We start from the raw sequence: 14,358 nt of genomic DNA, 5'->3' as shown, positions 1-14,358 counted from the left end.
AAAGTGCAGTAGACAAGATATCACTGTGTTAAATAGCTGCCACCAAATGGCGCTCATTTGTCTGCCAGTAACGATTGGGACCAAGATGAACTAATACACTAATCTTCAGAAGGATGCGCTGAGTTTTTGTAAAGTGCACACAAGTCGTATGTATACACTGATATCTATTGCTGTATTATAAATGCACTGCCCCAGTATACAGTACCATTTAACTATTAAATTACAGTACTCAAACAAAAATAACTAAAAAATCAAAAGTAATTCTACATTGTAGTGAATATTATACTAATATTTAATTTGAAGAAATGTAATTAATTTCAAGCAAACGTTAGTAGCGTGAAGGCAATTAATAACCTGGCTTCCTAATACACTCATTAAACATATGTTTCAACACATTAAACTTTAGCTGTTATGAATTGCTCATATAAAAAGGGGATTTCCCTGTCCTTTTGACTGTGCAAAAACACACACATTTATGACTAACTATGACATATTTTTTTCAATGAGAAAATCATTTTTTTTTTATTAAATTAATTTTAAACATATTTAAAACATGATTTTATGAAAACATTTTAATCACCAAGCTTTAGCATTTATAAATAAAATGATATTTAATCCTATAAAAAATTAGCAATTCATTTAGGGTCACTCTACATGGCTTGTACAATTACACTGTAGTATGTCACCTAGATTTGTATCATATAACAAAACGAAGCAACTTCCAACAGCATATGCATTTAGTTATTTTATTATCAGTCGAACAAGAACTAAATTCTCAATAAAATAAAGGAAATTTTGTGGAAGACTTAGCAAGGTGGGTGCCTTGTTTCGGAAATTAAAAGAAAGAACGGTTTCAGATGCACCTGTTGTCACGTGGAACTGACCTTGTTTTGCTTTCTTAACTCCATTTAAAAGTGATAAACAACTTCTTTTGGTGGGAGAATGTGTAAGTGTACAAGCATTTATCCTCTGGAGATACTGTATGTTTAATGCACAAGATTTATATTGACAGTAAAATTCTCCCAAAACCAACACCTTAGAAAAATCAAACACGACCAGGCCTGAATTTCATTCTTCTTTTAAAGTACAAACTGAAAACTTTTCAAAAAGTTTTTATTCAGAATTAACCCAAAGATTGGGAGTGGGGGAAGATAAACATATAAAAAATACATTTTTAGTCAAAATAAATGTTATAGAGAAGCTTCTAATTATCCTTCATTAAAAGAAACCATAGAAAAACATCTATACCATATTCTAGGTATTTAAGATAAGCTCATGTCGGAATTTTAATTATCCATCTATAGCATAACTATGTTCATAATCTTATAGGTATAATATTAAATTACTGTTACCATGCAATGGTGCCATCCTGGTTTATATATTTATTTTAATTTTATTTTTGCAGATTACTACTCCATAATAGAGATTCCATCAGGTTCTAGAAATATCAAAATATCTGAGAAGAGGCCATCACCAAGCTACCTGGCAGTCCGTGGTAAAGAAAGCAACAAGTATTACCTAACTGGTAGTTGGACCATTGACTGGCCAGGCCAGATGGAGTTTGGCGGTACTAGCTTCATGTATAAGAGGTCGTACACAGTGCCAGAATCTCTAGAAACAAGTGGACCTATTTCAGAAACGTTGGTATTAGAGGTAAGTTGTTGCCAATGTATTTGAGAAAGAAAGTAGGGCTAGTGGCTATCCATGGGCGCCGCAAACCATTGTAGCCATATCAACCAATATTTCTAGTGGTTGAACAAGTCTGGAGGTTCAGTGTACACATTTGGATTCTGAAAAAAAGTGGTTCATCTCAGCCTCTGTTGTTTTTATATATATATATATATACATGCTGCCATGGGTCCGTTGAAAATTACATTGGAGTAATTGCTAAGCAATATAAAAATAGTACTATATTATATTGATTTATAAAGCTCTTTTCAAAAAAAAACCTACGGTTTATAGTCCTTATCCGAGAAGACTTGTTCTACCACCAGAACTAGGAACCCTTGATGATGTTGTTGGCTCTTTAGGTATGGTAAATGGCGCCCCTGCCATTCTGAAATTGCTAAACCACAAAGCAAAGAGTTGCCATAGTCCAAACGAGACAGAATTAAAGATCTACTTAAATTAATGTAATAGTAACAATATGATTTACAGTAGGTTTTAGTTTACAATAATTGTTGAAAAACTAAAGAACTAAACTCAGAAATGAAATTGTCTATGTTAGCATGTTTGATCCAATGGCTCAGTGAGTGGTAATGCCACATAAGTCCCAGTTCATGAAAAGGTAACTTTGTTTCAATACAATCGTAGAACCTTGGATTAAAATTATGTAGACTGATTTCTGTTGACTCTGTCGATCTAAATATAACCTGAAAATAAGAATCACCCAGCACATTTCCATGTTGTAATTGATTAGTCATAGAATAAGGTAGAACACAACTATATATGATACTATTACCGACGTTTATGAATTTAAACATTTACGGATTTGTTATAATTTACTTAAAGAATTTCCACTACAATTATCGCAAATTCAAAATTTGATATTTTTGTCAGTTTGGATTATACAAGCCATTACACAAGGATGCTATAGCTAAATTTTTAGAATATTAATAATTCCACTAATTAACCATAATTTTTATATGGTGACTGAGTGGTTAGGACAATTGACATACATCATACTCTTTAATACTACTCCCTTTATTATTAATATATTATCACTTTTCAATACTACTCTCTTTTATCAGTATACTATCTCATCCAAAACTACTCCTCTTCTATAGATCTTTTGAATATCGTATACATATTTGGTCCAATTTTGATACCACAATATAGCCTTATTATCAACATTTCATTTTTTTTTAAATTAGGTCCCAACTTATAAAAAAAATTGTTGAGAAACTTTATAAAGCATTGTCAAACCCTAGAGAGCAATACTTTTTAAAACCAGAAACATAGAAGGTGCTAATAATTTTATCAGTATACTATCTCATTCAAAACTACTCCTCTTTTATCAATATATTATCACTTTTCAATACTACTCTCAAATGAAACAAAGTTTTGATCTCAAAATTCAATAAAGAATATTATTTCCCATGTAATGAATATCTAAGCCTAATGGACATTAGGTAACAGTGAAAGTACTTGATCAACTTTAATTAATATTAATTGCTAACAGCAGTATCAAAATGTTGACACAGGATGATTCAGTTCTAAGAGGTTGTTTATAGACAAGGATTAGTGTACTGACAGTGTTTCCTAGTTGACCAATTTAACGACACCTATTTATGAAATTCATCTCTGTTGGAATATCTCAATCAGTATTATAATGATTGCATGTCAAAGATAAGGGGTTGGCCTGAGATGAAGTAGTGCTGGGTCATTAAAAAGTATGTGATCATCATATTAAATGTATTAATAAGGGTCAAATATTAAGATTATATGATCATCATTATGTCTTGGCACATAATAAATGTGTTGGTACAACATTTATAAATTTTTAATTTTTAATTTTTAATTTTTAACTTAAAAGTTGTTTTAATGAGTTCATACTTTTCTTGTTTTTTATATTGGAGTTACACGGAATGTTTGTATGTGTACTTTTTTTTCTTTATTAAACCGCAGTTGATCAAGTGAACAAACATATTATGTATTGTACTATATTATAACACCTGAAATTTCAAAAGCTTACACAATAAACAAAGTACTCTACGAAATACAGTAATATTTTTTTTAATAAATTATGTTAAAATTCGTGACAGAGCCGGGCTATTTAATATTTCATCTCATATTGAAGATACAGGTACTGTAATTACTACAGATTTTAATATAATAAGCTTTTGAGCAGTCGTGCAAAAATGCAAAATGATAAATTAAGAAATTATACAAAATTTAAGTAATAAAGTTTAAATGTTACTTAATATGGATGAACTTTCAGAATATTCAACCCTGGTTATACTGACAGGACAGCAGCTCTAGTCATTTAATCATCCCTGTGCCTAATTGGTCATTACTCAGCAATCGGTGCGAGTGTAGTGGTCTTGTTAATAAAGATAACTAGTGCAAGAATTAGCTTAAACAACCAACTAAAACAGAAATTTGTAATCAGTGAATCATGCTATACCATCGTATACATATTTGATCCGATTTTGAAACCAGTATACAGTATAACCTTATTAGCAACATTTCCTTATTTTTTTTTTTTTTTAATTTCATTAGGTCTTAACAAATTGATATCGGGAGACTTTATACAGCATTGTCATCCCTAGAGAACACTATAATTGTTTTAAAACAGAAGCTATTTAAACCAATTTTGGGAGAAAAAATTGCACCTAGAGGGAAATATGAAATCACTTCCATGATTATCATGAGATTTTAAAAAAAAACTTTTAAAAATGAGACCTTTAAAAAGATTAATCACAGGTATATGTGATCATTGAAATCATATAGTTTCCTTTATTATTAATGCTTAAGTGAATTTGTAATTTCTTATTAATACAAAAGAAACAAGGTTGTTTAATGCCATATGAAACTTGTGTTTAACATAGCAGATTAAAATAATGTCATAGCCAATCAGAACTATAATCTAATTAAAATGTATTAAATATCGTCAGTTATACAAGCTGCCTTTAATTACTTGATTATTCCAATGAATAGCTTAATTCGAAATGAAACTTTCTCAATGTAGGGGAAACCACTATCAAAAGGACAAGTACTTTTTTGTGAAAGTGGAGATATTATTTTAACACTGTGATTCACCCATATCCACGAAACACCCCTATTAGAGAAACTTGGTTGTGTCCAAAGGTGTCCTCTTTTCTATGTTGTACTTGAAATTCTTTAATAAATAAATTGATATTTGACGGTAGCAGGCAGGAGGGAGGTTGTTGAAATATACTTCTACTAATGCACTTGTGTTGGCTCTTTAGGACTGTTACTTTTCAGTTTAATACAGTAACTGTTTTTCAGTATACCACTTTTAACTGTATCTCCAAAATCAGGTCAAATATTTTTAGGTCACAGAAATAAATCTTTGTTTACATTTGTGACTTAAGCCTAGTTATTATTATTTTTTATTTAAAGTTATGACGTCTGAATTAAATCGAGAAAGTGTTGTAAATTGAATAAAAATAATTTACTGAAATATTGTTTTCATTCAAACATTTGACCTTATTCTGATCTCGGTTTGATCTGACATAGTTAACAGGTGATTCGGTCTGTTGCACCTATCGTAGGAAATCCATTGACAACGGGGAATTCACTGTATGTGATACACGTTATTCACCGCTTGGCAATACTTCAAATCGTTATCCATGTAAAATGGTCAATCTTACAACATGGAATTGAGAGTGTTGTCTGATATTAGAATCTTCCCCTTGTGTACACACGATTTGTAGGATTGTCTAGGGCCTAGCTGTTCCCAGGCCTATATACACCACCTGTTAACATTCTTTATGGAAATAATTCATACACATTTATTACAAGCATCTTTCAGCTTTGAGAGTATAAATGTAATGTAAGGAAGGAATAGATATGTTGGTATTAAATTCTTTTGATGTTCAGGTACCGTAGATATTCGTGAGCTATTGCCTATAATAGGTTTTTTTTATTGGGAGTGTTTCAATGTTTTTCTTTTTCATCGCAGAAGAAGGCCAATTCATAAAAAAAAACAGACATGGATAACCTATTTCTACAATTTGGTTGGTAAATGGTTGAATGACATAGATTTACAATAATTGACTCTTTGCAGACTACACTGTTCAAATCCACAGAATGTTTTGCTAACGAAAAAAATACTTAATTGAAAAGAGAAATGTATTGTAAAAATGGCTTTAGGATCAAATCTGGCCATCAACAAAGTTATAAACTAAAATATAATGCTGTTTTTTCGAAGATAATTGTTAAGAATAATACAACTCCAAACAATGGGTTTATACATTAGGTTTTATTCCATCAGGATTTCTCAGTTTGATAAGAATGAATTTGTTTTTTAAGGAAATACATCCTTCCCTTAAGGAAAGTGAAAATGAAAAGAAAAACAATGTGTAAATAATTTAGCCATTATTATGTGTAATAAAGAATTCTATTTTTATGGGAGGGGGGGATGTGTGTGTATATTCATTGTATAAGCAATTGACCCACCTACTGTACTTTATAAGGTAATAATCTAGAAATTAAGTTTGATTGGGATTCCAATGTATGGGATCACATGAGAGAGACAGCGTATAGGTTCACATGAGAGAGACAGCGTATAGGATCACATGAGAGAGACAGCGTATGGTTTCACATGAGAGAGACAGCGTATGGTTTCACATGAGAGAGACAGCGTATGAGATCACATGAGAGAGACAGCGTATGAGATCACATGAGAGAGACAGCGTATGGGTTCACATGAGAGAGACAGCGTATGGGTTCACATGAGAGAGACAGCGTATGAGATCACATGAGAGAGACAGCGTATGAGATCACATGAGAGAGACAGCGTATGAGATCACATGAGAGAGACAGCGTATGGGTTCACATGAGAGAGACAGCGTATGGGTTCACATGAGAGAGACAGCGTATGAGATCACATGAGAGAGACAGCGTATGGGTTCACATGAGAGAGACAGCGTATGAGATCACATGAGAGAGACAGCGTATGAGATCACATGAGAGAGACAGCGTATGAGATCACATGAGAGAGACAGCGTATGGGTTCACATGAGAGAGACAGCGTATGGGTTCACATGAGAGAGACAGCGTATGGGTTCACATGAGAGAGACAGCGTATGGGTTCACATGAGAGAGACAGCGTATGGGTTCACATGAGAGAGACAGTGTATGAGATCACATGAGAGAGACAGTGTATGGGTTCACATGAGAGAGACAGCGTATGAGATCACATGAGAGAGACAGCGTATGTGATCGCATGAGACAGCGTATGGGAATCTCATGAGAGAGACCTGTGTATGTGATCGCATGAGAAAGACAGGGTATGCGATCACATGAGAGAGACAGCGTATGTGACCGCATGAGCAAGACAAAGACAACATAAAATAATTATTTTCATACATACCTAATTATATCATTTTAGTTATTTTCAATCATCTTCCTTTTCTTGTCATTGTTATCATAATTGTCATTATTATTATTATGATCATCATCATAATGTTTACTGTAGAAAAGATTTAATGGACAAAACTGTATAACATTTTTGATTACATATTTGTTGTTTTTCAGCTTCTTCTTCAAGGCATCAACCCAGGGATAGAATATGAATTTGTAAGTCAGAAGTTTGCAGAAATAAACACAACCAATGCACCTGTTCATAACTACACCTGGACATCAACCAAGTCTGACTGTTCAGCATCATGTGCCGGAGGTAAGCTTATGTTTGTTAAATATTATAAACATGTTGCTGGCAATTGGGTAGGCCCTAATGTTGAAATGGTTTCAACTATGCCAATTCCTTTTCAGTAGTAGGCTCATACAGTATTGTCTTGCATGTATAAAGAATTTTTGTTTTTTCCAATCATTTGTTTATTTGTCATCACAGATGAAAATAAATTACATATATTTCTTTTTTAAAATACTGTGTTTATTCGAATGAATGCCCCACTTCTACAGTAGTAAAGGTATCCTTCGATTAAACGCCCACAATAGAACATCCTTTGGAATAAACGCCCCGCACCTCTATATACACACAAAACTGTATTATAACACATTTCTATTTGTAATATTCATAACTTCCAAAATCTATAATTTATCAAGCATTTTGACTTTATTTTATCACTTCTTGAAATTAAATGTGTTGTATGTTTTCATACCTAGGGGGGATTTATTTGATTATAGGTGTTAACATAATTATTACATCCAATAAAAATAAACGCTTCCTTCAAATAAATGCCCCCTAAAAACCCTGCCAAACAATAAACACTCTGATGTGTTTTTTCAAATAAATACAGTACCTGTATACAAATTAGATTTGTTTTTTATAGGAAACAATAGTGCAGAAGGAAGTAATATACCTAGTTAATGGACTAACAATGGACTGACAGACTATCAAATGAACTAACAAGTTGGCTGACCAATCAACTGATGGAATAACTGACCAGCTAATATTGACTGACATTAATTAACTTTCTGATATGATCCTATATTTAAAAGTGGTTTCTCGATGAAGTGACTGATTTGGGCTATACCAAATATTAATGAACAAATGACCTACTATGACCAGGGAGTTGCTATGACTATAGTTACTTTGACTATGGTGACTGAATCAAGTGACTGACTTAGACTATGGTGACTGACTTAGACTATGGTGACTGAATCAAGTGAACAACTGTGACTGACTTTGACTATGGTGACTTAATCAAGTGACCGACTTGACTAAATGGTGACTGAATCAAGTGACTGACTTTGACTATGGTGACTGAATCAAGTGAACAACTGTGACTGACTTTGACTATGGCGAAAGCTTTTTTTTTGGTCTTTTGTCTTTAGTTTTGATTTTATGTATATGAAAATGAACAAACAAGAAAGAAAGACAATAAAGATTATATAAATCAAGTGACCGACTTGACTAAATGGTGACTGAATCAAGTGACTGACTTTGACTATGGTGAATGAATCAAGTGAACAACTGTGACTGACTTTGACTATGGTGACTGAATCAGGTGACTGAATCAGGTCATTGACTTTGACTATGGTGACTGAATCAAGTGACTGACGTTCACTATGGTGACTGAATCAAGTGACTGACTTGACTAAATGGTGACTGAATCAGGTTACTGACTTTGACTATGGTGACTGAATAAGTGACGGATTCTGACTATGGTGACTGAATAAGTGACCAACTGTGACTGACTTTGAGTATGGTGAATGAATCAAGTTACCAACTGTGACTAATTGAATGACCGATCAAGTGACTATGATGAAGTGATGGACTGAATAAATACAGTAGTGACTGACCATGTAGATGACTGAATGTGATTTACTGACCAATTGATTTGTAACTCAACGAGTTACTGTAAGTGACTGATGAAGTTGATCAAGAAACCGACTATTAATGAACTGACTTAATGATCAAATTTAAAAAAGGAATTGGAAAAAGACTTTGAACAAAAAAGGACAAACTGACTTTAGTTAATATCTTTCCTCACCCTTTGTTTTCAAATCTGTAATACTAACTAGCATTATTGCTAAACAATTACAGGTGAGCTAATGGTGTCTACTGAATGCTGGAAGGATGGAGTTGAACTGGTTGAACACAGTTACTGTAACAATGAAAGCAAACCATTCACTGGTTTACAGACATGCAATGAACAAGTATGCCCTGCCAAGTAAGTACTTTGTAACTTATCCTGGGTTAATAAGTTTATCTACAAAATATATTCATTCATCATTCATTTGTTGTTCATTCATTCATTTGTTTGTTCATTCATTCATTCATTTGTTGTTCATTCATTCATTTGTTGTTTATTCATTCATTTGTTGTTCATTCATTCATTTGTTGTTCATTCATTCATTTGTTTATTCATGAATTTACTTGTTTGTTCATTCATACATAGGTGTTTTCGTTCGTTTGCTCATTTGTTTTTCGTAAATTATTCATTTATATTCCAATTTTTATTTTGGAAGAAAATATATTGTACAAATATGGAATGTTCAAAATGTACCTATAAAAAATTATTCCCACAGTTGGAACTGTTTTTCTTTTTTTCAAATAATTTTAATGATTATTTTTATTTAAATTCTATTTTGTTAATTATTATCTAGTTGGGAAATTAGTGATTGGTCAGATTGTTCGGCAAAATGCGGTGGTGGTAAACAGCGTCGCAAGATTAGTTGTATCCGGCAAATTACTAAGGAAATTTCCAGACGTGTAAAGACTATCTACTGTACTGACACACTACCAGAAAAAAGAAGGGATTGCAATATACATGAATGTCCTCCAAAATGGATAGAAGGACCATGGAGTCAGGTAATCTTTTTTTCACATCACATAACTAACCTTCTGATCTAAGCCGTCCAGGCCCTCCTAAGTTTCAGCACTTTATTGTGGTCCGGTTTATTTAATCGAAAGAAATAATTTTACTTAGTCCTCGATTTAGAATTATCACGTATGTCAATATTAATACAGTACATAATTTGTTGTTTTTTTTGTTAGTGTCCTGTTACCTGTGGTGGTGGTTACCAAACACGTCATGTAACGTGTAACTCTGTTAACACAAAAGGTTACCATCAGCGTCGGCCGCAAAGTGAATGTGAACCAAATATAAAGCCCTCAATGAGGCAACAGTGTAATACAAAGGAGTGCCCTAGAAAAATGCAGTGGTTTATATCAGCTTGGAGTGAGGTAATTTTTTCGGATAATTGGTTACATTTTTCCTTTACATTTTACTGTTTTTACTCATTAGTTGGTAATGTTACCATTTTTATTTGTTCTATTTATAGTGCTCATCTACATGTGGTGCTGGGAAGCTTACACGAGTCGTTAGATGCAGCTTTTTGGACACTAGAGGGCAGTATAGATCTGTTGCTGATTCTGAGTGTAAAAATATAAAAAAGCCTGCTATCAGTTTAACTAAACATTGTCAAAAAGAAGAGTGTCTTGTGCCAGAAAAACCACAAGTACAATGGTTCTCTGCTTCTTGGTCAAAGGTCAGTAATATTCCATGGGTTTAGGTGGTGCCATCCCAAGTTTTAAACTATCAAGTTTTATGTATACTGTGTTATAAATATTTAAGATAATTCTTTTATGTAACACCCAACAAGAAGATTTAGCCACAATGTCAAGAGATCAATAGGACAGGCTATCCTGATAAAACTAGAAAATGACCAATAATCACACTGATTGGAAAAGTCTTGTGAAGCACGCTATGTCGCAGGATGTACAGTATTTGAGATGCAATTATGATTTTTTTAACAATAAGTTTAGGCATATACACGATTTTAATGTGTTAAACATCTACATAGCGTGAGAGAGTGTGCAGTGAGTTGTTCGCTCTCTTCTGGTCGCATTATTTTGATTACCTGCCAAGTATCTTTAATTTATAGTGAATAGGCTGGCTAAATCATCATTGTGGTATATTTAGTTTTAATTTTCTTTTTGAACAAAAATTACAGAAAATATTGACAAAGTTGTTTATGATTTTTAAATTATTATTTCTATAGTGTACAAGAAGCTGTGGTGGCGGTATTCAGATTAGAGAAGTCAGATGTTTAGAAAGTGTAAGGCGTTCATCATCCAATGATTGTGATCTAAGTACCAAGCCAGCAATATCTAAAACATGTAATTCAAATTCGTGTCCTAGTCATGGTGAGTATTTTGTATGTTTTCATTGGGTGCATCTAATATAAAGTCAATAAAAACTCAAAATGATAGATATCACTATATTTTTTTTCTGACACGGACTGTGGAAGCAATAGAGCATACGTTGATGTAACTAATCTAGTTTATATTGTTTGTTTCAACATCTTTAATGTATATAATCTAGTCTATATTTTTTTAATTTTTCTTTGACAGCTTATTCCAGATGCAAAGATGACTACAATTGGTGTTACTTGGTGCCAACCCATAATATGTGTAGTCATGCATTTTATGGAGCAAAGTGTTGTAGTTCATGTGTTGGTCATTGACAGTAGTCCATGCAATAGTTACTTTCTTGAATCCTTAGTTGTTGTAGTGTTGGACATTGGCGGTAGTCCATGCAATTTAAGTATCGATGTTAGTTACTGGCTGGAATCCTAAATCTTAATCGTTTGTGGATTTAATACAGTATTTTGCAAAAATCAGTATTTTGCCGACTGAAAATCTGCCCACAATAAATCGTTCTTATGGATAGCGTGCTGTACAATTTTGTTTGTGATCATAAACCTCATATTGAGAGGAGAAAAAAAAATAACATGATTTTGGATAATGACTTTTTGTCTGGACAATACACAGGAATGGTGCATGTATTGTCGGTATTGTGAGGATATTCTGGAGAAACTTGCCCCTGGGGGTGAATGCACCATACAGAGGCATAAGAATAAAAAATAGGGGTCATGGGTTAATGATCATGTGTTTGGAGCAGTGAAAGTTGGAAAAACATCACAGAAGCCATCCTACAATTATAAAACACTGAAAGCAAGCAAAATGATTGTATTTCCAACTACCTGGAGTATTTATTCATTTTAAAAGACCAACTCAATAACTTTATAATTTACATATTGATGGTTAGTATGAAAACGAAGATTGTTTGGGTTTTTTTTATACCTGAACATTAATACTCAATAATTATACTGCACATGATCATCAATTATGAAAACTATATGATACTCAACAAAAGGAAATACAGCTTTTTCAGTGGCACCAGTGGTATCCCATGTTACTGAAACGGCTGATTCCTATGGAAGGAAGAATGTATCCAGCCGTGAATGGAATCCTCAATGTAGTGTATACGACAAGAAGAATATGTTTTATTGTTAATTTTTTGCCTTAAAGTATGTAATGTCAGTGAGTTGCTGCTAAGAAGAAGTCATATTTATTATAAAACTATATTCCAATACTAAGTATCCATTTACATATGAGATTTATTGGAATATTTTAATAAAAACTGTAAAAATATTAATGTACAAATACATGTATATAATACCTCTTTGAGTTGTAAAAATAATAAAGATAATGTACATTATGTTAGTTTAGGTGAAAATGTAGACATACTTTTTATAGAAAATAATGTTTAAAAATATTTAGAAGAATATATTTATATGGCCAATAAAGAACTTTGTTGTGTTAACTTTGAAAATCTCTAATAACTTGACGCAATGTCCCCGAAACCACCGGTAGGTGGCGCTGTACATGACTGAAGCTTTAACGGGACAAATACAATACTTTCGTAGTGAAAAAATCAGGTAATGACCTAAAATGCCCCAGATATCTATGTTGTAGCCAACATTTTTACATTGTATTGCATGGAACGCCTTAAAATGGTTTCAAGAGGGTTGGAAACGCTGAAAAACATACGAAACAGTATATATCTGAGCCAAAAAGTGAATTTTATGATTTTATTTAAAATACCTGTGACGTCACAAAGAACGTCATCTTCAGTTCAAAATGAACATGCTGATTGGTCAGTTAAAATGCTTGCGTATAATATATGTTTTATTCATTCATAAAGTAAAATCCGATTATATCGATGGATGGCTCAGTGGGCTTGTATTGAGGGGGTTTCAGGATCAATTCTACTACTTTTAGTTTGAGAGAGATTATTTAGATGGTTAGGTTTTCAATATTTAGGACGAGTTTTATTACTTATATTTTTATCAAGACAAGTTCATAGTTGATAAAACTAAGCTGTCAGACAGATAGATGCACTATTAGACTAAACAACGATGACCAAAATATGTGAGTACAGAAACTATCCCAACATTCACTTCCAACATCAAAATCAGTAGGTGAGAGGATGCATTCCCCGTATGGGTAATGCATCCTCTCACCACCAGAATCCTTCATCAACAACAGTCATCCTCCAAGCACAGGAGCATAACCCAAAATTATGTGCAACATCAAAACAGTTCAAGAAATGTACACCAGTACATTGCAATCCATTCGCCATGCCTTCAACAAACACTGCCAAAGTAATTGTACCTGGTAATTTTGCTAAAACCTTCATCTTTTAATTATTGTGCAGCGGCACAACATCTATAAATGTACAGGTAGCCCCTTTCATCTGACCAGACGCAACACATGGCATCTATCTCTAGTTCCGAAAAACTCTGGATCCTAAATAACAGTCTTAAAGATGACTATGGTGGTGAAGGTGAGATGACGATAATGGTGATGGTGAGATGACGATAGTAGTGGAGGTGATATAACGATAGTAGTGAAGGTTAGATGACGATAGTGGTGAAGAAAGGGAGATGAAGACAGTGGTGAAGGTGATATGAAGAGGGTGGTTAAGGTGAGATGACGATAGTGGTGAAGGTGAGATAACGATAATGGTGAAGGTGAGATGAGATGACGATAGTGGTGAAGAAAGGGAGATGAAGACAGTGGTGAAGGTGAGATGACTATGGTGGTGAAGAAAGAGAGATGAAAACAGTGGTGAAGAAAGGGAGATGAAGACAGTGGTGAAGGTGAGATGACGATAGTGGTGAAGGTGAGATGACGATAGTGGTGAAGGTGAGATGACTATGGTGGTGGTGAAGAAAGGGAGATGAAGACAGTGGTGAAGGTGAGATGACGATAGTGGTAAAGAAAGAGAGATGAAAACAGTGGTGAAGAAAAGGAGATGAAGACAGTGGTGAAGGTGAGATAGTGATGTTGGTGAAGGTGAGATGACGATAGTGGTGAAGGTGAGATGAGATGACGATAGTGGTGAAGAAAGG

At 33.5% G+C, this 14,358-nt stretch overlaps 1 protein-coding gene across 3 annotated transcripts in view; it reads left to right on the top strand.

The window, feature by feature from the left end:
- LOC144849797 (A disintegrin and metalloproteinase with thrombospondin motifs 18-like) overlaps positions 1 to 12,767 on the top strand; it is a 69,195-nt gene extending 56,428 nt beyond the window's left edge. For 2 of the 3 annotated variants that reach the window (XM_078706855.1, XM_078706858.1), the window contains exons 15-22: positions 1,406 to 1,653; positions 7,225 to 7,366; positions 9,200 to 9,326; positions 9,763 to 9,967; positions 10,154 to 10,342; positions 10,441 to 10,647; positions 11,161 to 11,305; positions 11,513 to 12,767. In XM_078706855.1, the coding sequence (XP_078562981.1) occupies positions 1,406 to 1,653; positions 7,225 to 7,366; positions 9,200 to 9,326; positions 9,763 to 9,967; positions 10,154 to 10,342; positions 10,441 to 10,647; positions 11,161 to 11,305; positions 11,513 to 11,625 (1,376 nt within the window). In that variant the 3' untranslated portion in view covers positions 11,626 to 12,767. The remainder of the gene's footprint in view (positions 1 to 1,405; positions 1,654 to 7,224; positions 7,367 to 9,199; positions 9,327 to 9,762; positions 9,968 to 10,153; positions 10,343 to 10,440; positions 10,648 to 11,160; positions 11,306 to 11,512) is intronic. The other variant, XM_078706856.1, reaches the window with a different exon arrangement.
- Positions 12,768 to 14,358: the final 1,591 nt, after the last annotated feature.

This window comes from Antedon bifida, chromosome 8 (assembly GCF_963402885.1).
Source record: "Antedon bifida chromosome 8, ecAntBifi1.1, whole genome shotgun sequence".
Classification (NCBI taxonomy): domain Eukaryota; kingdom Metazoa; phylum Echinodermata; class Crinoidea; order Comatulida; family Antedonidae; genus Antedon; species Antedon bifida.
This window is presented reverse-complemented; position numbering and strand designations above follow the sequence as displayed.